Source organism: Nerophis ophidion, linkage group LG11 (assembly GCF_033978795.1).
Source record: "Nerophis ophidion isolate RoL-2023_Sa linkage group LG11, RoL_Noph_v1.0, whole genome shotgun sequence".
Taxonomy (NCBI): Eukaryota; Metazoa; Chordata; class Actinopteri; order Syngnathiformes; family Syngnathidae; genus Nerophis; species Nerophis ophidion.
Window position 1 is genome coordinate 9,778,697 of NC_084621.1, and position 14,046 is coordinate 9,792,742.

General features: G+C 43.1%; 1 protein-coding gene across 1 annotated transcript in view; it reads right to left on the reverse strand.

The window, feature by feature from the left end:
• Nucleotides 1–1,097: 1,097 nt before the first annotated feature.
• The window catches only part of megf8 (multiple EGF-like-domains 8), a 69,244-nt gene continuing 56,295 nt past the window's right edge, over nt 1,098–14,046 (reverse strand). Inside the window, exons 38-43 of the mRNA XM_061915059.1 lie at nt 12,749–12,917; nt 9,720–9,912; nt 9,478–9,648; nt 9,276–9,406; nt 9,033–9,165; nt 1,098–5,425 (exon numbers count right to left, since the gene is read on the reverse strand). Of these exons, the coding sequence (XP_061771043.1) occupies nt 3,929–5,425; nt 9,033–9,165; nt 9,276–9,406; nt 9,478–9,648; nt 9,720–9,912; nt 12,749–12,917 (2,294 nt within the window). The 3' untranslated portion in view covers nt 1,098–3,928. The remainder of the gene's footprint in view (nt 5,426–9,032; nt 9,166–9,275; nt 9,407–9,477; nt 9,649–9,719; nt 9,913–12,748; nt 12,918–14,046) is intronic.

A 14,046-nucleotide genomic window follows, 5' to 3' on the forward strand; every position in this document is an offset into this window, starting at 1 on the left:
AACTCCACACAGAAAGATCCCGAGCCTGGATTTGAACCCAGGACTGCAGGACCTTCGTATTGTGAGGCAGACGCACTAACCCCTCTGCCACCTATGTGGGTTTATATTTAGGGCGGTATAGCTCGGTTGGCAGAGTGGCCGTGCCAGCAACTTGAGGGTTGCAGGTTCGATTCCCGCTTCAGCCATCCTAGTCACTGCCGTTGTGTCCTTGGGCGAGACACTTTACCCACGTGCTCCCAGTGCCACCCACACTGGTTGAAATGTAACTTAGATATTGGGTTTCACTATGTAAAGCGCTTTGAGTCACTAGAGAAAAGCGCTATATAAATATAATTCACATCACTTTATCGTTAGGCAGTTTCATTAACATCCTCCCAGCGCGGTAACAACACACAACAACAGCAGTCACGTTTTCGTCCACCGTAAAGCAGTTTGTCTGCCGTAAACAGCAATGTTGTGACGCTCTTAAACAGGACAATGCTGCCATCTACTGTACATGCACATGTGACAATAACATCTGCGGCTTTTAGAGAGTGCAGCGCACAAGGAGACGAAGAAGGAAGATTCCAGACTCTAGCGCATTTGATGAAAGCTCTTTTGTGCATGCCACACAGCAGTGCATCATCAGAGGGTGTTCCGCATGGTTAGAAAAATAGTGACAGAGAATAGAACAAGGACAATTCAACCCTTAACTCAACAATGAGTAGATGAGTGTTAAGGGTGTGTACATGTGTAAATAAATGAACACTATATATATATATATATATATATATATATATATACATATACATGTATGTATATATATATATATGAAATACTTGACTTGGTGAATTCTAGCTGTAAATATCCCCCCCCCCTCTTAACCACGCCCCCTATATCCCGAAATCTGAGGTCTCAAGGTTGGCAAGTATGTCTTCACCTCAATGGATCGATATCTTTTGTGCCTATTTTATTTGAATCAAAACGAGGGAGTCCGGATTAATATCTGCAATGAGCACCTTTTGCAGTGCACAGCTTTTTCAAGTGGATTTGAAGCTTGATACTGATAAAGCACGGCTCACTATTATTTAAGAGGGACTGCATAAAATACACCACGATCATATTCACAGACTTTATTATTTCACCCGACTCATGACAGATCGTCTTAATGTCACCTTCTGTACAATTCGGTTCCCTTCTTTGAAAAGTTATGTACAAAAATAAGGCATGTTAAAAAAAAGAAAAGAATAATACAGTACATGACAAAAAAAACAACACTTTTTTGTAATGTTGTTATGAAGATAAATATTTAGTAAAGCTTAAAAAATATCAGGGTAATTCAGTTCATAACTTAAACCTTTCTTGAGTGTTACAACTTCCATAGCACCATTCCAAATTGTGTCCTACATGATTGTTAGTGTTTCTCGTAAATAGCGGCCCATTGGCCCCGTGCAAATGAAAAAAAAAAATAATAATAATAAAAAAATAAAAAAAAACTGTGAACTTGTCATTCAGTCATTTCATTTAGCAATAATATCACCAGGATGAGTTCCCAAGATAACTCATCCTACTTCCACTGTGCTCGCAAAATAACACATTTTATTTCTTGCTGTATCCATAATTGTTAGCCATTATTTTTATTTATTTTTACTTAACGGCGGCTAATACAATCATCTATGCAGGCAGGCTTGCACACATTAAAAGCGGTCCGGCAAAAGACATTAATTCCACGTACAGAAACATCATCACATTTGAGCAATTTTCTTCATTTGGATGGACGAATGCACTTCTCTTTAAATTAGAAACAAAAATTAACCATTTATCTTTACAAAACATAAAAAGTACAATATTCAGAGTGAGCCCATGGACTCAAATACAAGGCAAGTCTTAAAGGCCGATGTGCAGATAACACTAACAATTTAAACAGGTGAATGAAATGCAAAAAGACAAACATAAATATGATTCCTGGAGGCCTGCTGTATGGACACAAAACACTCATGCAAACCCCGTTTCCATATGAGTTGGGAAATTGTGTTAGATGTAAATATAAACAGAATACAATGATTTGCAAATTCTTTTCAACTGTTTTTCAATTGAATGCACTACAAAGACAACATATTTGATGTCAAATTGATAAATATTTTTGTGTTGTTGCAAATAATCATTGACTTTACAACATGTGACAAAGAAGTTGGGAAAGGTAGCAAAAAAAATACTGATCAAGTTGAGGAATGCTCATCAAACACAGGTGTGCAGGCTAATTGGGAACAGGTGGTTGCCATGATTGGGCATGAAAACAGCTTCCCAAAAAATGTCTTTCACAATAAAGGATGGGGCGAGGTACACCCCTTTGTCCACAACTGCGTGAGCAAATAGTCAAACAGTTTAAGAACAACGTTTCTCAAAGTGCAATTGCAAGAAATTTTGAGATTTCAACATCTACGGTCCATAATATCATCAAAAGGTTCAGAGAATCTGGAGAAATCACTCCACGTAAGCGGCATGGCCGGAAACCAACATTGAATGACCGTGACCTTCGATCCACTGTATTAAAAACAGACATCAATCTCTAAAGGATATCACCACATGGGCTCAGGAACACTTCAGAAACCACTGTCACTAAATGCAGTTCGTCGCTACATCTGTAAGTGCAAGTTAAAGCTCTACTATGCAAAGCGAAAGCCATTTATCAACAACATCCAGAAACGCCGCCAACTTCTCTGGGCCCGAGATCATCTAAGATGGACTGATGCAAAGTGGAAAAGTGTTCACATTTCAAACAGTTTTTGGAAATATTCGACATCGTGTCATCCGGACCAAAGAGGAAACGAACCATCCAGACTGTTATCGAGGCAAAGTTCAAAAGCCAGCATCTGTGATGGTATGGGGGTGCATTAGTGCCCAAGGCATGGGTAACTTACACATCTGTGAAGGCCCCATTAATGCTGAAAGGTACATACAGGTTTTGGAACAACATATGCTGCCATCTAAGCAACGTTTTTTTTCATGGACGCCCCTGCTTATTTCAGCAAGACAATGCCAAGCCACATTCAGCACGTGTTACAACAGCGTAGCTTCGTAAAAAAAAAAAAAAAGAGTGTGGGTACTTTCCTGGCCCGCCTGCAGTCCAGACCTGTGTCCCTTCGGAAATGTGTGGTGCATTATGAAGCGTAAAATACGACAGCAGAGACCCCGGACTGTTGAACGACTGAAGCTCTACATAAAACAAGAATGGGAAAGAATTCCACTTTCAAAGCTTCAACGATTAGTTTCCTCAGTTCCCAAACATTTATTGAGTGTTGTTTAAAGAAAAGGTGATGTAACTCAATGGTTAACATGCCCTTTCCCAACTACTTTGGCACGTGTTGCAGCCATGAAATTCTAAGTTACTTATTATTTGTTTATGAGTTTGAACATCAAATATCTTGTCTTTGTAGTGTATTCAACTGAATATGGGTTGAAAAGGAAACGCAAATCATTGTATTTTGTTTATATTTACATCTAACACAATTTCCCAACTCATATGGAAACAGGGTTTGTATTACAGATATTTCCTCAGCTGTAACAATCACAATTGCTGCACTTAATGCTGTACTTATATTGATTTTAGTCTCAATTGGAAGCTTGATTGTCACTATTGGGTATTAAAGCATGTATTGGTTCCGAAGCGAGCGCTAGCTTCATACCTCCGAAGTGAACAAAAGTGGAGAAATGTCGTCGTTTTGGCGCATTCTCAGGACAGCTGGCTTGGTGGATGGAAACACTGAAGTACAGTAAAGCGATACATGATACGGGACACGTAACAAAGCATTATACAGTGTATGTACAATTGTTCAAATTGCTCACCACAGGTGACGATAAATCTCTCATTGCTCCTCCTTCCATGAAAAGATGTAAGCCAAATAATTAAATTCCTTCCCTCTAAGTGTACAGTGAGATAGTATGGCTCCTACATAGCCATAGTGGTCAGGTGCTGATGCCCCATCAGCCCCTTGCGCCCGGCGCCCGCACCTTGGTGCCCCCCTCCGTTGCCGTGGCCGCAGTACTCCTGCAGGTTCTGCCGGAGCGTAACCAGCGCGGAGCCCAGACAGGCACGGTTCGGAGCCAGGACGCCGCCGGGCAGCTGAAAGAGGACGGTGGCCACGCCGGCCATGCCGTCGTCTGTGGGCTCCAGGGTGATGGGCCCCACCTTGAAGGAGGAGTAGGAGAAGCCCATGAGCTGAGACAGAAAGGGGTCGGAGCGGCAGATGTTCTGGTAGCCGCTGTAGGTGGACGGGTGGTGCTGATGCGAGGCCTGGGTGCCAGCGGTGGTGCCGGCGTAGTGGTGGGTGTTCAGGTAGTGCAGCGGGAGGTGCTGGCCGTTGTTGCCCCCGCCTTGGGTGAGGTGGTGGTGGTGGTGGTGGGCTGTGGGCCCGGAGCCGAGGTCATGTTTGAAGGACACGGCTCCGGCGCGACCTCTCTGAGTCAGCATCACTCCTCCTAACTTGCCGGAGCGGGCGTGGGCGAGCGACACGGTGCCGCCGCCCACCCCTCCCACTGTCGACGGCAGATAGATGAGCTGAGGCTCATCCGGCTCCAAGTATATGGTGAGCTTGGCGAAGGGCCGGGACGCCATTTTAGTCATCTCCTGGATGTGTCGGCGCTGCTCCCGCCGGAAGTCCAGGAACTGCTTGACCTTCCACAGAAGGACGCAGACGGACAGGAAAAGGAAAAAGCAGGAGAAGAAGACAGAGAAGAAGACAAACAGGTCGATGTGGGCTTGGTCCTGTCGCAAAAAGAGCAAGCCTTGGGACTCGCCCTGCTTGGCGTCCGCCCCCACCCCCCGGAGAGCGATGTAGAAGCGGCTGGATTTGAGCGAGTGCACCTCGTGTGGGAAGGTGATGACCACGCGGTCCCGGACACCGCGGACGATCAGGACCGTCTGCGGTTTCCACACCGTGATGTAGGTGATGAGGCCTTCAGAACGCTCCTCCCTAATTTCCCTCTCGGAGCCTGGAGACTTCGCTTGCAGCTGCAATGGATTGTGGGAAATGACAGGACCTTGGCCGGATGAAGCGTTGGCAAAAACCTTGATGGGGGACGGGGGCGAGTCCTTGTCTACCCCCGTTGCTGTCCCTCGAGCCGCGGACTCCTCCTCGATCATGACGGCGTGGACGCCCGTGTGGCGGTCCACATCCACGATGAACGTGTCGTGCGAGTTGGACACGTACACTTCCACCTCGCCAAAGGTGACGTCGATGGTGACCCGGATGTCCACGTTGGTGAACTTGGGCTGGGCGGCGAAGAAGACGGTGCGCCCCCGCGGCAGGTTGCGGATGGTGGGGTCGTGGAAGCAGTTGGTCTGGGAGGTGGGGTCGAAGCAGCACTCGGTGTCCACGTTGAACTGGCGGTAGCACTGCCGCCCGTTCACCGGTGTGCCGTTGAAAGAGTCTTTGCACTTGGCGCACTGGAGAGAATTTTACAAAGACAAAACACGTGAAAAGGGGTACAGTTCCGTTTGGAACACAAATCATTTACATTATTAATAATAATAGATTTTTTTTTGTAAAAAAGCACTTTACGTTGAACAAACAACATCAAAGTGCCACAATGTAAAAAAATAGTAATAATAATAATAATAATAATGAAAAGAAAAATAAATAAAATATAAAATTAGAAACAGCCCAATAGCTAGAACCAGTATGCATGTCTATAAAAAGTTTTTTTTTTTTAAAAGATGGGTTTTTAAGCCTTTTTTAAAAGCATCCACAGACTGAGGTGCCCTCAGGTGGTCAGGGAGAGCGTTCCACAGACTGGGAGCAGCGGAGCAGAAAACCCGGTCTCCTATAGTTCGTAGCATTGTCCGTGGAGGTTGGAGGAGGTTAGCCTGTTTGGAGCGGAGGTGTCCTGTGGAGGATTTGGGGGTGAGCAGTTCTTTGAGGTAGACGGGGGCATTTCCATTGAAGTATGATTATTTTTAGGGCTGTCAAAATAATGCAATGACGCTGTAGGAGCCTAAATGATGTTTAAGTTCATTTACATTTTATGGAAGGTGCTTAGCCCTGCGATGAGGTGGCAATTTGTCCAGGGTGTACACCGCCTTCCGCCCGATTGTAGCTGAGATAGGCTCCAGCGCCCCCCCGCCACCCGGAAGGGAATAAGCGTTAGAAAATGGATGGATGGATGGAGCCTAATGTTTATTCAACTAAAAAGGGACTATTTACTTTATTTAAATGATAGGAAAATTAGGGATATCCGATGCTATCCGACTGCCGATATATTATCGGCCAATAAATGCTTTAACATGTAATATCGGAAATTATCGGTATCATTTTCAAAAACTGGGGCTTCCCGGTGGCAGAGGGGTTAGTGCGTCTGCCTCACAATACGAAGGACCTGCAGTCCTGGGTTCAATCCCAGGCTCGGGATCTTTCTGTGTGGAGTTTGCATGTTCTCCCCGTGAATGTGTGGGTTCCCTCCGGGTACTCCGGCTTCCTCCCACTTCCAAAGACATGCACCTGGGGATAGGTTGATTGGCAACACTAAATGGTCCCTAGTGTGTGAATGTGAGTGTGAATGTTGTCTGTCTATCTGTGTTGGCCTTGCGATGAGGTGGCGACTTGTCCTGGGTGTACCCCGCCTTTCGCCCGATTGTAGCTGAGATAGGCGCCAGCGACCCCCCGCTACCCCAAAAGGGAATAAGCGGTAGAAAATGGATGGATGGATTTTCAAAAACTTAAATTTATGACTTTTTAAAACGCCACTGTGTACACAGACGTAGGGAGAAGAACAGAGCGCCAAAAACCCTAAAGGCACTGCCTTTGCCTGCCGGCCTAGTCACATAATGTTTACGACTTTTCACACACAAAAATGAATGCAAGTCATACTTGGTCAACAGCCATACAGGTCACACTGAGGGTGGCCGTATGAACAACTTTAACGCTGTTACAAATATGCGCCACACTGTGAACCCACACCAAACAAAAATGACAAACACATTTCAGGAGAGCAGCCGCACCGTAACACAACATAAACACAACAGAACAAATACCCAGAACCTCTTGCAGCACTAACTCTTCCGGGACACTACAATATACACCCCCTGCTACCCCCTAACCCCCTCCACCTCAACCTCCTCATGCTCTCTCAGGGAGAGCGTCTCCCAAATTCCAAGCTGCTGTTTTGAGGCATGTTAAAAAAAAAATCTACTTTGTGACTTCAATAATAAATATGGCAGTGCCATGTTGGCCTTTTTTCCATAACTTGAGTTGATTTATTTTGGAAAACCTTGTTACATTGTTTAATGCATCCAGCGGGGCATCACAACAAAATTAAGCATAATAATGTGTTAATTCCACGACTGCATATATCGGTATCGGTTTAGGGCTGGGCGATATGGCTTTTATTAATATCTTGATATTTTTAGGCCATATCGCAATCCACGATATATATCTCAATATTTTGCCTTGGCCTTGAATGAACACTTGACACATATAATCACAGCAGTATGATGATTCTATGTGTCTACACTAAAACATTCTTGTTCATACTGCATTAATATATGCTACTTTTAAACTTTCATGCGGCGAATAGTTTTTAATCATAGTTGTTTTTATATTGTTTTTATTGGTTTTATATTTATTTATTTTTTGTTTTTATTCAAGCATAATATTGTTTTTTTTATTATTTTTTTATTTTTTAAATATTGTTTTTAACATGGCTGTGCAGCACTTCGGAAACGTTATTGTTTAAATGTGCTATATAAATAAAGTGGATTGGATTGGAAATCACAACTAAGTCAATTGACCAAAATTGTATTTATCAAACAGTTATTAAGCAGTGGCACAAACATTCATGTCATTTCCAAAACAGAAAGTTCAAGATTGTCAGAGACATTTTAAGTCCATCCATCTTCTTCCGCTTATCCGAGGTCGGGTCGCGGGGGCAACAGCCTAAGCAGGGAAACCCAGACTTCCCTCTCCCCAGCCACTTCGTCTAGCTCTTCCCGGGGGATCCCGAGGTGTTCCCAGGCCAGCCGACAGACATAGACTTCCCAACGTGTCCTGGGTCTTCCTTGTGGCCTCTTACCGGCTGGACGTGCCCTAAACACCTCCCTAGGGAGGTGTTCGGGTGGCATCCTGACCAGATGCCCAAATCACCTCATCTGGCTCCTCTCCATGTGGAGGAGCAGCGGCTTTACATTCAGTCCAATTCCATTTTAAGTGTGAAATAATAATGAGCTGCATGATAGGAAATCATATAGTGTTTGTCCTTCGCTATGTAGTAAGTTACCACGGACGTCATTAAATTCTGTTGTTGACTATTTTTTTCAGACGGTGTTGATCTGGAAATGTTTGCATCGGCATTTTGATGATGTAAGCGTGTGGCACCGAATGGAGATGTTGACATGCGGGGTAAGCACTCTTCATTCTCCAAATGATGCTACATATTAGCAGAAATGCTATTCTTTGTAGCAAGGCTTTTGGCCAACACTTGACAAATTACGGTTGTCTGTTCGGCATATTCCCACTTGAAGCCAAACCTCCGCCAGACGATGGACCCCCTGCTGTTTTTTGGGGAATTAAGTCTTCCTTCATTCGCACCTTTTTTCTCTCGTATTACCACTCGCACAGCTAACGTTACCCATGTTGCTACCTCTGCTCCGCGAGAGCGTATACGTATGTGACGTATGTAAGAAGGTGCGCTTGCTGTCTGTGAGAAGGAGCGACAGGAAAGAGCGGGAAGAGCCTGCAGTGTAATGCCAGCAGCTAAAAGCAACTGCGTGAGAACGTATACTCGAATATCACGATATAGTCATTTTCTATATCGTACAGAGACAAACCTGCGATATATCGTGTATATCGATATATCACCCAGCCCTAAATCGATTGATATCGGAATCGGTAATCAAGAGTCGGACAATAACGGAATATCGGCCAAAAAGCCATTATCGGACATCTCTAATATTAACTAAGATGTTCTGAAAATAAAGCACCGGGATCGTGCTTGGCTTCAGAAGTTCCACTGCGGCTGTAATTCTAGTTCTGTGATATGAACACATTTCCGGTACATACCTGTTGTCGGTAACAGTCCTTGCGGTCACTCTGAGGACTACTAAGACAGGAGGAGGTCTCTGTGTTGTTCTGGCATGGACAAGCCGTGCCGTCATGCTCATTGCACGTGTCTGCGTGGCCATTACACTGACACCTGCAAACAAAGAGAGATTGAATTTGAATTGTTACTATATTGACATTAATATGATGGAAGATTTCTTATTTTTTAACGGTATTGAAATTGTATTAATGGTGGTCACTCACTTTTCACACTTGCCCTGCAGCAGGAAAAAACCACTGAGGCAGCTCTCACACTTGTCCCCCACACTGTTGTTCTGGCAACTCACACAAACAGCGTTCTCTTCTGTGGGACCCTCGGACACCCAGTTGTGAATCTGTTGGATAACAGACCACGGTCCATTTACACTTCACCAGGAATAAGAACCAAGACCGGAATGACACTTACGCTGTTTTGTTCCAGGGGAAAGCGACGTGGGTTCTCCAAGGCCTTCTTGTGTTCATCCCGGGACAGACAGAGGGCGCTGTTTCCCCTGCAGAACTCTCGGCATGGTCGACAGGTGCCGCCCCCTTTGGCCGAGCCCACAAACAGCGGTTTACACTTTTCGCAGTGCTTGCCCTGAGAACGCCGGATTTGGGAAATCATCAACACGAATCCCGAGTGCGCAAATCTTTCAAGAGTGCACTTACTATGGTGTTGTTGTGGCATTCGAGGCAAACGTCCGGTTTTGCCACACTTGCGCAATTGCTGTGTTTGTTACAGCTGCACTGAGAGGAGCAGTTTTCCCCCACAAAGCCAAAGTGACAGCGGCACACACCGGGGGACACGCAGGTCCCGTTCACACAGCCTTGTGCGCAAACTGACTCACACTGACCACTGACACTAAACAGGAAAAAAGACAGTAGAGTAATGAAATTAAAAACAAGAAACAAAGCAGTTTAATTACCGTAATTTCCGCACTATAAGGTGCACCTAAAAACCTCCAATTTTCTCAAAAGCTGACAGTGCGCCTTATAGGTCTTGCAACTACGGTAAGCAACGGCCAACTTCAATTTCCCCTGAAGAAGAAGAAACGCGCGGTGCATGCTGGGATATATGACTGCGTGAGGTGTGTTGTTTCATTTCCATTTGGGTGTTTATGTACAGACCCCAAAATGGTTTCTAAAAGTTTTTAACAATATCCTCCTGTCAACTGATTCTGGTAAAGTTGTCGTCCTGGTGCTTTTAGATCTGTCTGCTGCGTTCGACATTGTCGACCACGCCACCTTAATCACTCGTCTTGAAAACTGTGTGGGTAATAAGGGCGCTGTGAAACCACTTCTGTCAGGACATGATCTCGAGAAATTAATCCACGCCTTTATCTCGAATGGTTTAGACCAGGGGTGCCCACACTTTTTCTGCAGGCGAGCTACTTTTCAATTGACCAACTCGAGGGGATCTACCTCATTTATATATATCATTTATATTTATTTATTTATGAAAGAGACATTTTTGTAAACAAGTTAAATGTGTTTAATGATAATACAAGCATGTGTAACACATATAGATGTCTTTCTTTCACAAAGACAAGAATATAAATTGGTGTATTACCTGATTCTGATGACTTGCAATGTTTGGAATCAGACAGTAATGATGATAACGCCCACATTTTCAAATGGAGGAGAAAAAAGTTGTCCTTTCTGTACAATACCACATGAAAGTGGTTGGTTTTTGGCATCTAATTCATCCAGCTTCCATACACTTTACAAGAAAAACATTTGCGGCAAATTCCGTAGCTTGCTTGATTGACATTCACGGCACCCGAGGGTTTTGTGAGATGACGCTGGCTGCTGCAAGATCATTATTATGAAAATATGACCGAGAGGAAGGCGAGAAACACTTTTTATTTCAACAGACTCTCGCGCCGTACCTTCCGTACCGGTACCGTGAATGTCATTTAAGTGACGTCTTGGTGAAGATTGATGATCACTAATTTTTAGGTCTATTTTTTTTAAAAGCCTGGCTCAAGATCGACTGACACACCCCCCGCGGTCGACTGGTAGCTCGCGATCGACGTAATGGGCACCCCTGGTTTAGACTACTGCAATGCCCTGTATGTAGGCATTAGCCAGGCCTCCCTCGCCCGCCTGCAGCTCGTGCAGAACTCTGTTGCTTGTCTGCTAACACAGACCCGCAGACGGGAGCACATCACTCCTATATTAACGTCCCTTCACTGGCTCCTTGTGCGTTATCGAATCAATTTTAAACTCCTTCTATTTGTTTTTAAATGTTTTAAAAACCTCGCGCCAACATATCTCTCCCGACCTCCTTCAGCCTTACTGCCCCACCCGATCCCTAAGATCAACCGATCAGCTGCTACTGACGGTCCCTGACACAAGGCTGAAGCTTAGAGGTGACAGAGCTTTCGCCACTGCTGCTCCCAAGCTCTGGAACGACCTACCTCTGAGTGTTAGACAAGCCTCCTCTCTTCCTGTTTTTAAATCTCTCTTAAAAACATACTTTTATTCCTTGGCTTTTAACACTGAGTTATATTCATCCTGCAATGGCGCCCCATTATACATCTGCTTTGAACCTGTTTTTATGTTTTATTGATTTATTTTTTATAAATCCAATCCAATCCACTTTATTTATATAGCACATTTAAACAACAATAACTTTTCCAAAGTGCTGCACAGCCATGTTAAAAACAATATTAAAAAAAACAAAAAAACAAAAACAAAAAAAAAAACAATTTTATGCTCCACCAATGACTGAATAAAACAAAAAATAAATAAAAATAAAACCAATAAAAACAATATAAAAACAAATATGATTAAAAACTATTTTAAAGGGTAAAATCAATTAAAACAGTAAAATAAAAATCAAAGTGTATAAAAAACACAGAGGACAACAGAGAACAGAGGACCACACAACTCACGTAGCGTTAAAAGCCAAAGAATAAAAGTGGGTCTTAAGACGAGACTTAAAACACTCCACTGTGTTTATCATGTTCTGTTTGTGTTGTGTTGTGTTGTATGCTCGGTTCTCGTATTATCTTTTAACCTGCCCATTGTACAGCACTTTGGCTACTCCTGTGGTAAATTTTAAATGTGCTTTATAAAAAAAGTTGATTTGATTTGATACACAGAGGACATAAGTACAGGGAATTAAATGAACTCAAATATACCTACAAATGAGGCATAATTACGCAATATGTACATACAGCTAGCCTAAATAGCATCTTAGCATTCATGGATTGACCAAATATGCCTGATAGAAAACCAATAAAATCTACAAAGCTAACCTTTGTGCATTCACGCACAGCATAAAATGTTTGGTGGACAAAATGAGACAAAGGAGGAGTGGCATAAAACACGTCTTTCTGTGGCAGCATCGTAGAAAGTTGGACATGTAAACAAACTACGATGAGTTCGAGGAATGATGAAATTAGTAGGACAAAACGGTGCTTGCCAAATACTCTCATCAGTGAAGCAAGTTCAATATAAACAGTTGGCCCCAAAAGGGAAAATTGGTACAAAATGGATAGATTTCTAAAATTTAGAAAGGTTTTATATTTAAACAAAAATATATTATAATTCATATATTTTTTCCCGTTTTCACACATCTCTGAAAGACGTCCAGGGAGCCACGAGGGCGGCGCTAAAGAGCCGCGGGTTGCTGACACCCGAGCTTAAACAGTGAATACAAGCAACGAGATAGTGATCTGTGGCAATCTCACCTGCTGAGTATATAACCCTGTTTGCAGGTGCAGTGGTATCCTTGAGGAAGGTCGTGGCAGTCCTCTGTGCTGTTGCAGTGATGATGGCCGTTGGCGCATTCGTCCTCCTCTGGACAGTGCAGGAAGGACCAGGTGCTGTTTCTCAGGGGACAGACGCCCTCACTCAGTCCTGTGAGGACAGTATTGTGTTTAAATGCAGATATATTTACAGATGTAAATGGGATCCTAGGATTGTTGTCAGCCTTAAAATGAAAAGAGTGTATACATACAATACAATTTAGCAGTAAGCCAAATATCACTTCATGAAAGTACAGTCTTTTATTTTCCTATATTCAAACAGAATGGTACTGTTCAAACTGTGTGTAGTGTCACAGTGGTCATAAATACTAACTACACTTAAAAAAAAAAAAAAACTCTGCCTTGTTTTAATGCAGGGGTGTCAAAGTCAAAGCCTGCCGGCCAGATCCGGCCCACGAATGAATGATCTACGGTGCCCGGGACGATAATTGATTAGTATTAGAACCGGCCCACAGGCCACAGCCACCTGCTGCTGTTTTGCACGCATCAATACTCCATCTGGGTTGGCGCTAGGAATTTTCAAAATGGGGTCCCAGGGACCCCATCAAGTCATAAAAATGGGGTCCCATTGTAAATGTTTGCGGTCTTACTTTTTTGCAACTGTTTTGAAAACAAATGATAAATGTATGCATTATCCTGTTATATCTCACATTTTATATTGTGTTTGAGAAAAAGGTCATAAATGTTACTAAACTCATAAAAAAAATAATATTTAAAAAAAACACATTTTGATGCATATGTAAATGTATTCAGTTATGAACATTCATTCACTTTCTTTTTCCTTCACGGATCTAAACTTGACCGCTGCAGGTATTTTTTTTCATATTGTTGTTGTAATATTTTCAATTCTAATTTTGGTCAAAGTAAGACAAAGAAAACAATCTCAAGTTGTCTTTATTTTTTAGTTGTAATGCCATGATTTTAATAGTGAACAGATTTTCCTCTATGCGGCCCCTGAGCTAAAATGAGTTTGACACCCCTGTTTTAATAAATACTTAGGCCTACTACACTACTGTATTTTAATGTTAGTCATTATGGTGGTATATAGAAAGCCAAGTGTTTTCCGAGGTACTTGGTGAAAACAGTTTGAGAACCACTGCACTGATAGTTAGGGATGGGCAAACTAGTTGGAAAAGGTAAGTAGCGTACTCAGATGTAAAACATCTTTTGCACAATCAGCCTTTTCATATAAAGCCATAAAGGAATGGAACGACCTCACA